Source organism: Lepisma saccharinum, chromosome 2 (genome assembly GCF_977018435.1).
Source record: "Lepisma saccharinum chromosome 2, izLepSacc3.1, whole genome shotgun sequence".
Classification (NCBI taxonomy): Eukaryota; Metazoa; Arthropoda; class Insecta; order Zygentoma; family Lepismatidae; genus Lepisma; species Lepisma saccharinum.
The window spans coordinates 49,556,954-49,573,793 of record NC_139230.1 but is presented as its reverse complement, the minus strand read 5'-3'; the positions used below and the strand labels follow the sequence as shown (position 1 = coordinate 49,573,793).

Genomic DNA, 16,840 nt, shown 5'->3' with positions numbered 1-16,840 from the left:
ATGCTTCAAAAGGGGAATTGAACCCGAGACCCCTTGAGAGAATAGGCTGTTGTTCTCTTTGATTATTCAGTTTATTCCTAATTCAGTTTACCGTGGCAATGGGAGGAATTATGATATAACAACATAACCATTTTCCAGCCCAAGACCTATTTTTAGAAAACAAACATGCCTATGAACAAAATAATTTTATAAAAATCTCATTTCCCCAGACATACAGATAGTTGTTTTTCATTATGTGTTATCTAAATTTAAATTTAAGATAAACACAAAATATTAAGTGTTACGGTTGCTTGTCGAATATATTTTATTATCACACTGCTGAAGAAATATAAGCTACATCATTCTTTGTTGCAGGCACGTATCCAAGGGGGGGCTTAGTGGCTTGAGCCCCCCCCGAAAGTTTTCGGTTTACACTAGATAAAATTAGGTTTTCGGTTTCTTGTGATTTGAAATGAAATAATGTGACGATAAATTAAGGAGAGAAATAATTATCGAGAAAAGACGGAGAATGTTCTGTAACCCTATTTTTGATAATAGCACGTATTCAAGGTGGAGACCAGGGGGATCGAGCCCCCCAGGAAATTTTTCAGTTTACACTAGATAAAATTAGGTTTTTGGCTTCTTGAATAATGTGAGAATTATTTTAGGAGAGATATAATTATCGAGGCAAGATGGAGAATGTTCTCTAACCCTGTTATTGTTAATAGCACGTATCTAAGGTGGGAATCAGGAGGCTCGAGCACCCCTTCAGGAAATTTTTCAGTTTACGTATAAAAAAGGTTAGGTTTTTTGTTCTTGAATAATATAATAATTTGAGAGAAATAGTTATGGAGACAAGACCTTAGAATGTACTATAACCGTGTTATTGTTAATAGCACGTATCCAAGGTGGGGATCAGGGGGCTCGTGTCCCCAGGAATTATTTCAGTTTACATTACATAAAATTAGGCTTTGTTTTCTTGAATAATGTGACGATAATTTAAGGAGAGAAATAAATATAAAGACAAGACGGAGAATGTTCTATAACCCTTTTGTTGATACGTAATATTGCGCATAAACTTTTCTTGCACTTTCGGTGTTGTCGCAGGGAATGTGAGCACTATGCAAAGACTTGTCACCATGTGGAAGCTGCACAATAAAGGTAGCGCCACAAGTAGGACGATTCGTTGTAATTTTTAATCTCTGGATAGCGCGAGAGGAAACGTTCTTGAATAAGAGCAGGAGCCGAACTACTGGCAATATTAACGAATCGTCTTATCTGCTGTCTGCGGAATGTTCTAGAATATAATGAGGATATAAATACGCGGCTTCAATTTACCGGTTGATCTGTACAACAGAATCGTTTAATGAGACTTCAGAGTCTTCCGAGTATGACAATTCATACAGTCGATTAGTGATCAGTCAGGGTCCATTGGTTGCTTTTTAAGATCTAGTGATTCGAAAATGAAAAATACTAAATACCGTAAAGTAACGAAGTCTACTACTAGTTCCAGTTCGGGTCCAAAGCTGAAGACATTGACGACAGCGGAACTTCCGGAGCCTCAGTGTGGTGCTAGTTCGGGTCGAGGGCCGAGGAGCATTTCCACCGGTTGAGGAGACATTTTACTTCTGTAGTTAACACGAGCTGCCGCCTCGAGATTTAACAAGTCGAACGTAGGTTTGTGCGACCTTTTGTGTCGCTACAGTGTGAAACGTTGCTGTTGATTGGCTGGTTCCAAACGACATGTACGACCCGGGATTGACGGAGGGAAGAGGGGATACGCATGCTATTTTTGGTGACCAGTGTTCATTTTGTCATCTTTCACGTCTTTGACGTTCTTTTTTCAAGGATTACTAGGTGAAATGGGGTTATGACCCCACCAACCCTCCCTTGGGCACTTCACTGGAGATAAATGATTAAGCATTTGATCATATTGGGAGACAAACCACTAGATGTGTTGGGAAGGGAAGGGTTTTCACTGTGCATTAATTGTTTCGTGCCGATATATGACAAGACTGCGGAAGCTGTGACTGACAATTTTGAACACTTGCAATTGCTTAGGCCTGCTTTAGACGAAAGTATTTCCTTTAGGATTTTTGCTAGCATAAATGCTATATAAAAGCTTCCAAAAATCTTATAGCAGATAGTTCTTTACACGCAAGCATTTCATGTAACTTTTCGGCTAGCTTTTGCAATTACAATGCATAACATATACATCATTAAAAGCACGTCGAGTTACACCATATATGGCAAGTGCGCTGTGTTTACAATTAAAAAAACTAAAATATTATTCCATATGTGCACAGTAAACATTGTAAAGTATATATTTAATCAGTGCCATGCTTCTCTACCTAAAACCATTTAATACGAAGCGTAATTCCTATCGGTTGAATAATTATCGTGTTCCAAAAATGTGAAGTGATACGTTGTTTACATCTCACGCGGCCGCCATTACAACTGCGCTCGTGATCTAGAGGTCGCTTCTGATTGGTTATGCTACGAAAAATGCTACGGAAATAGGACGGATCCATGGTGGAATGACACCATGGGACGGATCCTATCTTTGAGAAATGCCATGAAATATGTCATGGGATCTGAAATGCCATAAGATTTCTCGCTTTACACGGTAGCATTTTGGTCATGGCATAAATGTTAAGAAAAATGCTAAGGAAAATGCTTTCGTCTAAAGCGGGTGTTAGGCCTGAATATGAACAATTTGGTGGGTTTCGGCTTTTATAAGAGCTGCAAACATGGGAGGACAAGACACAGTTGTGGGGTTCAGGCTCGAATCAGAGAAATATTCGAGAATTGTCTGAGTCCAGTTCGCAGACCACAGTTTGAATCTCATGTTGTCGAGTGGATTGTACATCACCTGCATGTGTAACAGCTTTGTGAAAACACTCAAAGACACCATAGATGTTTTGATATCTGATGAGAAGAAATGGATAAACACACATACTCAGATGGTCCCGGCGCACAATGTTAATGCATGGAAACAGGGGAGTCAAGTGGTAAAAAAACTTTCCGATTTCATGTTTTTTTGCCTCCACACTATGGCCTCTTAATCCTAGACCTTGTCTACCAAGAGAAAGTAAATTTTCCATGCATTTTCCGCCCCTCCGTTTTGAAACCCAATCGCCACCACTGTTCTTAAACATACAGTTGTGAGGTTCTATCTATACCCTTTATAAAGATGGTGTTCAGCCCCGCCCGAAAGGAATTCCTAGATACGTGACTGCTTTGTTGTATAATTGAGATTAAATACAGACGAGAATGTTCGACCTCTCCTCCTGTCCTTTCTTGAAAGTCACAAACAAGTGTTTATACTTTCCGCGTTGCTTTTCACAGAATAGTAATAAATAGCATTTTGTACCTCGATGCTTTTTTGTTCCGATAATCGATTTCAATTGATCGGCGGTCAGGCTTGGACACATATATCAGTTCAATGGTTTACACTCTATGACCACTTTCCTTCTTCACTAAAATTAAGTCAGTTTCATTACCATGTTATCATAGATGCCTAGCAAAATGTGATTGGTATTTGATTTAGTGTGTAAAACATGCATGCAAGTCTCATGCTTTCTTTATTTTCAAAGATCGCACTTCGCACCACTTAAATTCCATTCCGCACTCCCTCAGCACCCCTAGATGATTAATCCTAGCGCCACCGCTAACCATGGGCGTCGCAAGAAATGTTTGTAGGGGTGGTCAAACCGTGACATAAAATTGAATAATACAATTATAATAGTATCACATGTTATATTTTGTGGCGTGTCCGTTTGTATAGTATGTAATGCTTTATTATATCCGGGTAGTACACAAGAAAATGTTTAAATGAAATAACAACCAAATGAAAATAGAAGTTACAATACAACGCTTGCACTCGTAAATACATTATAATACTGTACTAACATGTAAATATAAATTGTGTACAAAAGTTTAGGCGGATTTAGCAACACATTTTACACTACTATAGTTCTTTGACGTACAAGCATTCTCCCAGTTTGCTTGCAGTTTCTTTGCAAGTGCCCCTTCATAAAATTCAACCAATTATAACTCATCGTTTTCACGATTAGCAAGAATGGCAGAAATGCTACTTATAACAATAAAATAAAAATACAACATTTTCTTATGTAACATTTGAACGATCTACCTCCATGGAAATACTTTAAGGTGTCAAGATGAATCCATTTACACAAACTGCAATTTTCTGTTGCATTCATTTAACTCACACTGAATCAGTTAAAGAAAATTATACAAGTATAATTTTATGTTGGTCATGTGTAAAAATTCTAAACAGAGATGATTCAACATGTTACATAATGTCTGTAATGTTTCCAATTAGCCTAAAAATATTAACATATTATAAAATTGCATTTTTTGACTTATGTGCTTTATCCTGAACAGCCTAGAACTTTAAAGTGACGAGATACAATATTATATTTCATGAATTCGAAATAGTGGAATAATTTAACCTACAGATTTATTTAATAACTGGGATTCAGCTCATATTACTTGTCGAGATATAGCATTGTGTTGCATTACATTTGTTAGAATTAATTATTCTGTACAACAAATAATACCTTGAAACAGAATGCACCTATGACTAGAGGGAGTAATTCATCGAAACGAAAATCCCTCAGACGAGCCTGTCATTATACACGTAAACGTCGTTAGACATTTTCACCATCCCAGAACTGGAACACACACCAAAAGTGACGTCTTCTTGAGGGGTAGGACTTCAAATCCAAAGATTGCCTAAAAACAAGGCTTCTGGTCCAGATGGTACAAAGATATAAGACCAGAATTGCTATGACACACCATTCGCAAATTACTTGTATACAGGAACGTCATTAAGTGGGACGGGGGAAACCTCCATAACTTCCACGTGCCCCTGTCAAGTTTTCCGTGACTTAGAGGAAAATTCACTTTAATATAAAAATTATCCAAATTATGTATTTGAAAAACTTTGCAAGCGAATCAGTCTGTTTCATATTATTAGCTTAGTGCTATTATATAGGAATTTTAAAAACTACCAATTATAAGTATAATAAAAACATAATATGGCAAATACATTATGTAACGAATATTATTAATATATAGAAAACAATATATATATATATATCGCCCCCCCCCCCCAACACATCAGCCTTATACGTAGTCTAGGAAACGAAGGCACAAAATGGGAGGCTGTCGGAAATAATTAGGGGAAAACTGAATTTTGGTGTATTGTTAGACCATCATAAGAGATGTATTTTCCCAAAAGTTCCCACCCCACCCCTCGTAGTTTTAACTGTGTAGTGCAAGAATGATATTTTATTTTACTGAGGTAAGTAATGCACACAGGTCATTTTAATATTTTCAAAATAAGACAATTAAAATTGTATATTCTATCTATCAAGATAACATGGGCTACTTTGATATGTTACAAAATATTAAAAATATTGTTTAAATGTAGCACATATGGTCAAAAAACATCAAAATGTGTGCATTCAGTGCACTAAGTAACTCAATTTTTGCATTAGGCAGCGAGAGTGGGGTAGCGCACATTGCGAGTCAAAGCGATCGCGCCCGTTCAAACTTTACTCGCTACACGGCACATTTTTGTAGCAAGCTTGTCATTATTGGTATCAAATGAAAGAAAATATTACACTCTACAACTTTTGTTCGGATAATGTTCCAATATTATCATTCGTAACGAAAATACAGAGCCAAAAATAAATAAGTAAGTTTGAAAATTTACTATTTTTTTGCATTTTGTCTTGAAATTACTCAAAAACCATTGGGAATATTTAAAACATGAAAATAACCCAATTTGTAGAGAATAGTGTTGGCACCGAATTAAAAAAAATAACGTCCCAATATGTCCATTAGTTTCAGAGATATGGATGATTTCCTGAAACACTGCGTATTGGATGTTCAGGAGGGCCGTAGGGGGGAAGCTACGAGGGGAGGGGTGGGGACTTTTGGGAAAATACATCTCTTATGATGGTCTAACAATACACCAAAATTCAGGTTTCCCCTACATATTTCCGGCAAAAATCCTTCGCTTACTAGATTAATTGCCATGCACTAGTAAGTCCTTTGTGTTTTTTGGGACGACGTGGTTGTGATCTTGCTGTTGTGACGGGAGGTGACGGAGCAGCTGGACGTGATTGTGACTTAGCTGGACGTGCTGTCGATTTAGCTATACTTGCTGTCGATTTAGCTATACTTGCTGGCGATTTAGTTATACTTGCTGTCGGCACAGCTAAACATGGTGGAGCTGGAGCGATTGTTGTTTCGAAAACAGTAATCCACCATGGACGAGCTAAATAAGAAAAAGTAACCATTAAGTTATTATGCATTTAGTGTTTACATATTTATGAAACAAATGGAATACGTTAGACAACATCCCAAGTCCGAGCAGTAATTAAGGTACAACTCATCGCTACTTAGAAAGACAAATTCAAAGAATGAGAAAACTGGGAAGCGACTCTTACTCAAACCTTCAAAGCGCACCAATTTTGCCTCGGAAGAACTTCTTCAGATGTCCGGCTCGGTTTGCCATTGAATAATTCTGAGTTAACTCTAATACGATGTGGGTTGGAGTGGCCATTGTTAATATAATCATAAGAATAAAGCAAAATTGCAAATCCATTTTTCTAAATCATCAGACAGAAAAAATAGAAGATAAAAGAGTTAGAGAGACATGCTCGTGGGTGAAACCCAATGAACGTTGGTTCTGTTGTTGAAAGCAAGAATCAAGGGAATTTCAAAGATAAAACCGATAAAAGATTCCTTTATTACTACAAGAACATAATTGACGTAAGAAAATGTATTGTTTCTCACTATTCTGATCGAACCTGTATTTTATGTTCAGTTTGTATGTATATATACAGGTATTGGACAGTGAAACTGAAACACCTGCGCAAATATCCTGGGATGTTCGCGGGACTCACCAGAGCCATCTGGTAGTTGTAATCATACTTATTGGCAATGAGTCTCGTTTGCGGGCCCTTGGTAGTCACTCCAGTAGAAAATGTTCGTCAGTGAACGTCAAATCGTATGTGTAGAGCGGTATAACAGGGGACATATCTGACTTCAAAAGAGGGCAGTTTGTAGGGTCGCGTCTAGCACGTGCATCTGTGTCCACAACTGCAACACTTTGTGACATCTCACGAGGTACAGTATCCGGGGTGATGTGTGCATATGAACAGGAAGGACGAACCACATCCAGGAGGAGCAACTGCAGTGCAGGGGACAACGGAAGTTGTCGGACAGGGTCGTCAGGGCACTGACTAGGATTGTTGCACGAAAACGGAAAACCACCGCATCGGCAATCACCGCAGAAGTGAATACACACCTCACAGAACCTGTGTGCAAGAAAACAGTCCGTCGATACCTGCATAAGGCCAACATTCATGACAGGGTTGCTATCCCGAAATCTTTCATCAGTAGCACAAATGCCGCAAAGCGGGTTCAGTGGTGCCAGACTCATAAAAACTGGACGTTGGATGACCTAAAACGTGTCATATTCTCGGATGAGTTCAGCTACACCGTGTTCTCAACAACAGGGAGAGTGTTCGTCTGGAGAAGTCCCTCTGATGCATACAACCCAGACTGCTTGGTACCCACAGTCAAACATGGAGGTGGATCCGTGATGGTGTGGGGTGCAATATCGTGGCAGACTTTGGGCCCACTAATTGTTCTCGAGGGTCGTGTCACTGCCAAGGACTATAGGACCATTGTGGAGGACCATTTACACCCTATGGTTCAAACACTCTTTCCGGACGGTGGTGCTGTGTTTCAGGATGATAACTAACCTATTCACACTGTTAAACTTACCACAGAGTGGTTCGATGATCATGACAGTGAGGTTGAACCTCTGCCATGGCCCGCTCAATCACCGGATGTCAACATTATTGAACCTGTATGGGGTTTGTTAGAGGATCGAGTGCGGAAACGTTTCCCTCCACCGTACACGTGCTGAACTTGTCACTGTGCTTCAGGAGGAATGGCTCCAAATCCCTCTGCACACGGTGCAGGACCTCTATCGATCCTTCCCACGTCGTGTTGCTACTGTACTGACCGCCAAAGGCGCTCCAACACCTTATTAAATAAAAATTATGGCTTTCTACCAGGTGTTTCAGTTTCAATGTCCAATACCTGTACATGTCGCCAATATTAATACAGAATACTGACATTTTCATTCTTTCATTGACATTTAACTCTGTTGAATTTTATTTTTGGAACTTACATAATAAGAAACTAACAGCATCCCTTGAGCTAAAGTTTGAAAACTAAAGTTTTGAAATATAGTGCGTCGTTTGGGAAGGAGCAGGAGAAAGAAGGACAAGTCAGCAAAATCGGTCAACATGTTTCCAGATGGTAAACGAAATATTAATTTTCCTTACTTGTGACGGCTTCAAAATTTTCAAATATTTTCAAATCTGTAACCTACATTTCCGGAGCATTGTAAACAAATCTCAGTAATTTTAGGGAATTGCTTGTATTACAATTTCGTGAAAAAGTTTAGAGTTTTTTTAGCAGAAATTTTTATAACAGTTCGATATCTTGGACTGATCTGAAATAGTATGAAAATTCATTAACATTGTGAAAGTGTAATATTTTTCAAGGGTTTGAATGTGTATATGTATATTTTAATTGTTGACTAGTTACTATTAAAATAGAAACGATTTAAGCCTACAATTTACTTGTGTTATAGGCAACAATTCTAAATTTCGTTGTCTCTCCCCTTTTCAGGGTGGTATTTGACGGAGGGGATGAATCCCCTTTCTCTAGTTGCTGTTTGGCATTTGAGGGGATACTGTGTGTGATTTATAAAATAAACCAATGATTCAAGAATAATTACTAAAATTCCCTTTCCCCCTCTGGAAAATTTTCAATTATCACACTGTCCTTTTGCATTCTCGCCCGCCACATTTTCATCTTTCATGCAAGAACCGCAGACTTTATAGTACACATAACCACAGAGCTATGGGAAAGGGATAGACGCCAAGGTTTGTAAAAAATAAACTTCGCAGGCCGCTGTGAGAGTATTGGCACCCTGTTTAATAAATATTATTGAAGAAATACTTTATTTCTAAAAAAAAAAAAATGCTCGCAATTCAAGAGTCACATTTATAATTTGTACTTGTTGCTTCAAAACACTTCTTCTTGAGTACTGAACCTTGAAGTTGGTTTCCTTATGATTCATTTTCCCCATTTTCCCTTACGATTTGTTCTCATAATGTGGCTTACTACAAAGTACAAATTGATTACTAGAGAAGTGCAGACGCGTTTTGAAAATCGAAAATGTACGCGTTTTGCGTTTTGATGTAGTATCGTATAAAACCCATTTATGAAAACGCCAAACACGTATTTAGGATTTGGACCGTTTTAGAATGCCAAAACTCCACTGAACCTTCTTCTACTCATCATTGGGTAGTACCTTGTACATCACATCAACATGAACAAATCATTTCCAGTAAGTAAAAACTTGTGACTCATAAATAAATAGTTGAATTGAGAGCGAAGCGAGCAAGGATGGTTTTTAGATCTATTTCTTTGCAAGCAGATAATACTATTAATTTAGTAGGGTGTCAATACTTCCGCATTTACTCCTTTCCAACTTTTTATCTTATTGCTCGTTCGGTGTCTTCTGTGGCCCTTGACCCTTCCTGTTGGTCTGTACTCATACTGTTGGTGGATTTCAAAACTCACGAGAAAAATGAGTATAAGTTTTGTTTTCTTGTTGGTAACAAAAGTAAATTCAACAAAATGTTGTTAGGAGTAAACTTCTACAAGCTAAGAGGAATATGTATAATACAGACCCTATGTCTTTCCCCATGTAGTAATAAATCATACACTAATAGGGTTGAATTGTAGCAATTTCTATCTGATGTTGAACTCTCAATTACATTCTATAGGAACAATCATATTGTTCCTATACAGAAGAAAATACAAGGTGTACAACTTTGCTTCCGCCGTTTTCCGACAGGTAGCAATAACAGGAAGTAGCGGTCGAAAGAAGCAGATCGCAGACGTCACGCAGTTAGCTTGGACCTCTGTCAAGATAACCCCATTCAAACATTAGTCGAGTGGTGTGTGCATCGTGAAGGTGTTCGCGATTGAAAATGTCAGTGTACGAGCCAAATTCTCGCCATTTGCGGGAGGTTCTACTTTTTTGTTTCAATATGAAGAAAACTGCGGCTGAGGCTCATCGAATGCTCTCCACTACGTATGGTGAGGACGCTATAAGTGAGAGAACCTGCCGTGAGTGGTTTCAACGCTTTAAGAACGGTGACTTTAACGTCGAAGACCGGCATAGTGGTGGAAAACAGAAAGTTTTCGAAGATGCAGAATTGGAGACATTGCTGAGTGAAGACTCGCGTCAAACTCAAGAAGAATTGGCACGATCATTGGGAGTGACACAGCAAGCCATTTAAAAACGTCTGAAAGCCATGGGTATGATTCAGCATGACAACGCACGACTCTACGTTGCCAAAGTGGTGAAAACGTACTTGGAAACATTAAGATGGGAGGTCCTACCCCACCCGCCTTATTCTCCAGACATCGCTCCTTCTGAGTATCACCTGTTTAGATCAATGGCTCATGAACTGGCTGACCAACACTTCTGTATGAAGAAGTCAAAAAGTGGATCGATTCGTGGATCGCCTCCAAAGATGAACAATTTTTTAGACGCGGCATTCGTACGCTGCCCGAAAGATGGGAGAAAGTAGTGGCCAGCGATGGACAATACTTTGAGTAATGCCTGGGTAAGCAATGTTTTTCATTCCAGCGTCATATTTTTGGGGAAAAACGGCGGAAGCAAAGTTGTACACCTTGTAGATAGAATTCTTATTCATATCTCATATACCACTCATATACGTGATAAAGATGATAAAGACGTATAGATTATATATATATATATATATATATATATATATATACAGGTCCCTGTGGTGGAGTTGTTAGCACATCGCGCTACGACGCAATAGGTCCTGGGTTCGAATCCCGGCCTGGGCATGGATGTTTGTGAGTGTCCATTCATCAATTTCATCATATCATCACTCATCCCCATCTTCGCAAATTAGCCAAAAGTGGCATAAAAAGCGAAGTAAAATAAAGCAAGTCAATCAATCAATCAATATATGTATATCTATACATATATATTTATATATAACGTCTTAACGGTTCATCAATACCCTGAGGTAACGTACATACACTCTATACTTACGCCAACATAAGTATTCTTTTCTGTCGATGATTTTTCGGCACTTGTGCTGACTATCACAGCAGTCAGATGTTATATTGCACTGAAATTGAGAAAAATACTATTATTTTCTTCAGATACACCCTACAATATCCTTCCAACTATTTTAAATAATTGATAATAATCACATCTCGTTACAATATTCAATGTTAGTATCGTGTTATGCAACATATGGTGTGCACTTTCTCGTGGGAGAAGCTGACCCCTTTTTTGAGCTGTTCCGTCTGTATTTATATGTTCATTGATGATGATTTGTTGTTAGTTTGGGACATATCGCTGGCCGACCGCCTCTTAATCTGTCTATGCACAATATATGTGAGATCCATTCTGGGACGCAATCAAAGGCAGCTATGTTTATTGAAGGACAATGTTACAGTATAAATTAAAGTCCAGGTTGAACCCAGAACCACCAGTGTCTTGTTTCGAGTCAGAGTGAAATCTACGTATACGAAGTTACACTGGAAATATACTACCGTATTCCATGTGGATATGCACTTTTGTATCGAAAATTATTAGAAAGAAAATCTTCAGGACTGGAACCTGAACTTGGAACTTGAACTTGAGACCTTCAGTATCTTGGTTGGTTGGTTGATTTAGTATTTTAAGTCCACTTTATGCACAGTAAGGCTAATCGGGACTGGACCTACAGTTTAAAGTGGAATCCGAACCACTGTGTGCCTCCACCGGGTATCGAACCCGGGACCCCTTGATTACAAGGCGACAACGCTACCACTGCGCCATCGGGGAGGCCCTTCAGTATCTTGGGTAATTTTGAACTTTCTCAGTACAATCGAAAGACGCTGAAAAGTATGGAAGCTATTGGAACTTCAATTACATTTGTGTGTGTTAAGTCCATTTTATGCATAGAAAGGCTAATCGGGACGCCGGTGGAGGCACAAGTGGTTCAGATCCCACTTTAAACTGTAGATTCAGTCCCGATTAGCCCTACTGTACATAAAGTGGACTTAAAACACCAACTCAACATCAACAAAAATAATCGGGACGGATCTAAAGTTTAAAGTGTGATCCGAACCACAATGTGGTATCAAACCAGTGACCACTTGTTTAAAAGACAACGACGTTACCACGGCGCCATCGGGAAGAATCCTTGTGTGTGTGTGTGTGTGTGTGTGCGTGCGTGCGCCTGTGTTACAATACAAGAGTTCAAGTGTAGTCAAACAGTTGGTGCTACCGCTTTTGGTCTGTTGGTCTGGGCGGTCCCGTGTTTGATTTCGGGTGAGAGCTCCAAACATTTCGGTGGTGGCCCAGCATTGGGAGGAAAATTGTGGAGCTACTTGAAAAGAAGAAGTAGCGGACTCGGGTTTGACAAGCCAGAAAACAGTTGCGATGGGACCCGATGTGCTTTGCCGATTTATTACTTTTTCTTTTAGCATAATATTGCAATACGTTTGTCGGATCACACAGAAAGATCAAAGCCTAAGCGAGAAAGTCACGTTTATGTCGAAAATTGTTCTTTGTGACTATTTCCCCATTTCATTTTTGCGTATTCTCAGATCGGATGTAATTTTCACACTCGCTCCAGTATTCAGTTTTATTAGATTATTTTTTTTTCCTTTCTGTGGTTGTCCCAGTGTATGGCATATGTTCTTGTTTATTCCTTTTCTCGGATGCACCAGACTTTCGTATCTAAAATGTTCCCAAAAATATTCCCTCTTTATTTATTGACCGTTTTCGTGTTATTCCTTCGGCTCTTATTGCGCCCTTTTACACCTCCTCAACTGCTAATCTTTTTAAGATTTATTCCTTTCCTTCCAATTGTATGAATCCTTGCAGTAATATTATATTCTTATTTTTTCGTCTTTTTCATTTGGATATCTAAGACGTATATTTTCAGCAACGGCTAATCAATTGATTGAATTGTTTTAAGTCCACTTTATGCATAGAAAGGATAATTGCTACTGGACCTACAGTTTACACTGCGTCATGTTCCTCCACTGGGTATCGAACCCGGATCTCCTTGATTACAAGATGACGACGTTACCACTACGCCATCGGGGAGGCTCTAGCAACGGCTAATATAAGATAATAACGGCTGTAGTTGAATCATCAATTCCTTTTTCAGTCGCCTGGTCGTCTTTCGATGTCGTCACCGAATTTACCGGGTTCGAGTCTAGTCCTGGACATGAGCGTTCTTTGTGAGTATCCTTTCATCAATTTAATTCAATCATCACTCATACTCATCATCGCGACTAGCCAAAACGCCAAAAGTACGCCCCGCGACAGGTTAAGTTTGCAGCAACTTTTCGCATATATAGACCCAAACGTGCGCGCAGAATATAGTTCCGCTGCAATACTGTGGATTTTGTCACTGTCTGTGACATGAACAGCTCGGCGGTTGAGGCAAAACTGGCACGGGAGATGCTCTGCGCCGTTTTTACGCGGATTAATACATAAAACCTGCTGCAAACTTAACCTGTCGTCTCGGGGCTCAGTGGAATAACGCCGCTATATAAAACAGATATTCAGTAAATTGACAAACAACAGTTCGATGTGCGCTTTGTTGTGTACAGGAACTTTTTTCCAAATAGCCATTTGAACATACCACTTATCTCTGGAGCAAAGCCACGCATAGTGGCAGAGAAAGGGGGTAAATCGAGTGGGTAGAGCAGAGCGAAGCAGTACACGCTGCTCGAAGGCTAGTAATTGCAGTTGCTTTCCCCCTTCCACGCAATCCCGTTCTCTCTCATGTGTTCATTGGTGGAGCCATCTTGCGTCACTACTTGCGCAGAGACTTGTTTTCGTTCGCTTGCTCTAGAGATATTAGGCACAGAGTATAGTATTGATCTTCTTGGCTAAAAAGTGATGCAAATTTTATATACAATTTTATTATGGGGTTTCGACAGGGTGCATAGAAATAATGATTTTTATTTAAAAAAATCATTTTTGATGATTTTTTTTAAATCGATATTTTTATTTAAAAAGAAGAACACGTTTAAATTCGCTGGAATGGTTCTTGGCACCATACATATATTTTTATTTTTTATCTTTATAGAAAGATATATAGAAATATTTGAACAGTTTGAATAAAGCAAGTAAAAACAAATATATGTAAATATATATTTTTTTTCTGTTTCTGATACTATATGCGTGAACCTACTATGGAAATGTTTCTTGAGTGCGTTAATGAAACTATTATACATAATTTCACTAACTTTTCTTCCAGTGAAAATGAAACATTCTGGATGTACTATATAATTGTAACTTAAAATATTTTTCAAGTCTTTGTGGCCGAATTCTGGCAATTTCTTAATGATATTTTGCAAAATATCAGCTGCCATGCTTATTTTCAGTTTAATGATAACAACACTATTTACGGTTTAACATGATTAGTATTTTGTATATTATTCTGCACAAATTGTTTGCTATTTTTACCTATACAAATTATTGAACTTTAAATCAAGAGAATTTAAGTGTGTTCATAGTTTACATATATTTCATTTCCTTTCGTATGAGCTTCACCTCATCAGCACATATATTTTGTTTCTTTTCCTTTCTAAGAGCCTAATAAACACCATTAATTGATTACGAGATTAATGTACTTTCACCAAAAGTTCCATCGCTTCTCGAAAAGTGCCGATCCATCGCTCCTCATAACGAAAGTGGTTTTCCATCGCTTACGAAAATAAGGAAATGAACACTCACAGAATGTACACACGCACAAACAAAACTAGTAACAAACAGTGTTACACACATAAATATGTAAAAATAAGTAAATAAACAACTGAGCATTTCGCAGTAATAAATGCATATAATAAACAACTAATAAGCAAATAAATAAATAAATGAACAGTAGGTACACTGTTTTTGCTATCAGAAAAGTAATCTCGACCCTACTGTACGATGGCGTGGAATACGCCTAGAAGTTTGCAATGGGCGAGATTGTTGTAGTTGTACGTACATCCCATTCAAGACAAACACCTAGGCGGCTCCAATAGGAGCCTTGTCACGTTTTTTCTTTGCAAGTAACAAATCGTCAACAGGAATGGGAACGGGAACTGAACTGAACTAACCTAACCTAACCTAACCTCGAAAGAAAACATACTCATATTGGTCATATTGCTATTGTTATTACTGTTGTTATCATCATTATCATTATTATTATTAAACCAGTAAACCGGAAAGAATCTCACACACATATACCCACGCGCGCGTGCAAAATACGCGTATATATGTACAGTCATGGACAGTGCTGAGTTGTAATGATTCCATTGAAAGTCAATGCGTTCATTACGACCCAGAACTGTCCGTGACTGTACATAGGCTATGGACTATTAAGATTACTTACTTAATTGCTTTCAACGAGAACAGGATCTTGCAACACACGACACCACACAGAGATACTAAAATTTTCGTCTAAAAGAAGTCTGCATACACACTCACCGAAGGAAGAGAACACACACACCGATGGATCGGGAACACCTGATCCGGAAAGAACACTTTCGTTATCAGGAGCGATGGATCGGGACAATCCACGCCCAATTTTCGATAATCGATGGATCGGGAAGCGATGGAACGGGAAGACACCCTGATATCTATGAAATCCTTATGTACATTATTCTATAAATTATTTATTTAAAGTGATTTAAATCAGTGATATTTATTTTTAGAAAAAAAATCAGCTGATTTAAATCTTGATATAAATCGCGATTTAAGTCAACCTGATTTAAATCAACCCACCTTTGGTTTGGTTTGAGTTGCTGTTTTAAGTCCACTTTATGCACAGTAAGGCTAATCGGGACTGGACCTACAGTTTGAAGTGGAATCCGAACCACTTGTGCCTCCACCGGGTATCGAACCCGGGACCCCTGGATTACAAGGCAATGACGCTACCACTGCGCCATGGGGGAGACCCAACCCTCCTTTGGTTCCGGAGCAAGTTATAAACGCGTATATTTATAATTACAGTCCAGCAGAATTAACTTGAGAGAAATGGCGGCTCTGTGAGTGATGCAACTGCGCTCGAATTGGCTAGAGAGGGGGACTTCCCGCTGTAAGGGGCCAACAGAAACTCTCGGCCATTTCTCTCAAGTTAATTCTGCTGGACTGTAAGTAAGTTTTACGGTAAGAAGTTGTGAAGCAAACACCAGAAAAGGAAATATGTCGAAAGCAGATTTGGACTCACCGGTTTGTCAAATAGAATACAATCTTTATAGCTTCTGACAGTTGGTGGTTCTAAGAGAAGAAAAGCTATAATTGCTGTTTGAATGAGTAACGAAACCATCTTCGCCCTTTTCCATGAACTATACTTTAGAGTCTGTGAAAGAAGCTTGTGAAACGTTTATATTTACGTTCATTTATACAATCCAGTATTTTATGTACGCTTTTATTATTACACGACACATAAAGCTGAAGATTGAATTTTCAAAAGTAATTCTCATCGACCAAACATATCCGTTATACGATTTCCCAAAGTGTTCTGTTTTCACGTGTGCTTTGTATTGTCTATATTAGTGTACATGCCTGTTTTTTTTATAGATATATTTTCTTGAAGCAGTTAGTTGCATACTGTATTCTAAAAATAAAAAATAAAAATACAAGTGTAAAAGATTAGTGCCAAAAGCAATTAAGTTGTTTTTAGAGCTG

The 16,840-nt window shown here is 38.5% G+C and overlaps 1 protein-coding gene across 1 annotated transcript; it reads right to left on the bottom strand.

The window, feature by feature from the left end:
• Positions 1–5,271: 5,271 nt before the first annotated feature.
• LOC145984429 (uncharacterized) lies at positions 5,272–16,492 on the bottom strand. Its single transcript, XM_083118092.1, has 3 exons — positions 16,380–16,492; positions 11,201–11,279; positions 5,272–6,289 (listed from the first exon to the last, which is right to left on the bottom strand). Exons 1-3 carry the CDS (start codon positions 16,476–16,478, stop codon positions 6,033–6,035), a joined length of 435 nt encoding a protein of 144 aa, XP_082974218.1. The 5' UTR covers positions 16,479–16,492; the 3' UTR covers positions 5,272–6,032.
• Between the last annotated feature and the right edge of the window lie 348 nt (positions 16,493–16,840).

Bases quoted from the DNA above. Each gene is read 5' to 3' on its own strand.
- LOC145984429 (XM_083118092.1), bottom strand. From the start codon at position 16,478: ATGGTTTCGTTACTCATTCAAACAGCAATTATAGCTTTTCTTCTCTTA. The intron at 11,280-16,379 runs GTGAGTCCAAAT...TCTCAATTTCAG, and splicing joins GTATTCTATTTGACAAACCG to TGCAATATAACATCTGACTG. The intron at 6,290-11,200 runs GTAAGTATAGAG...TTTCTTATTTAG, and splicing joins AAAAGAATACTTATGTTGGC to CTCGTCCATGGTGGATTACT.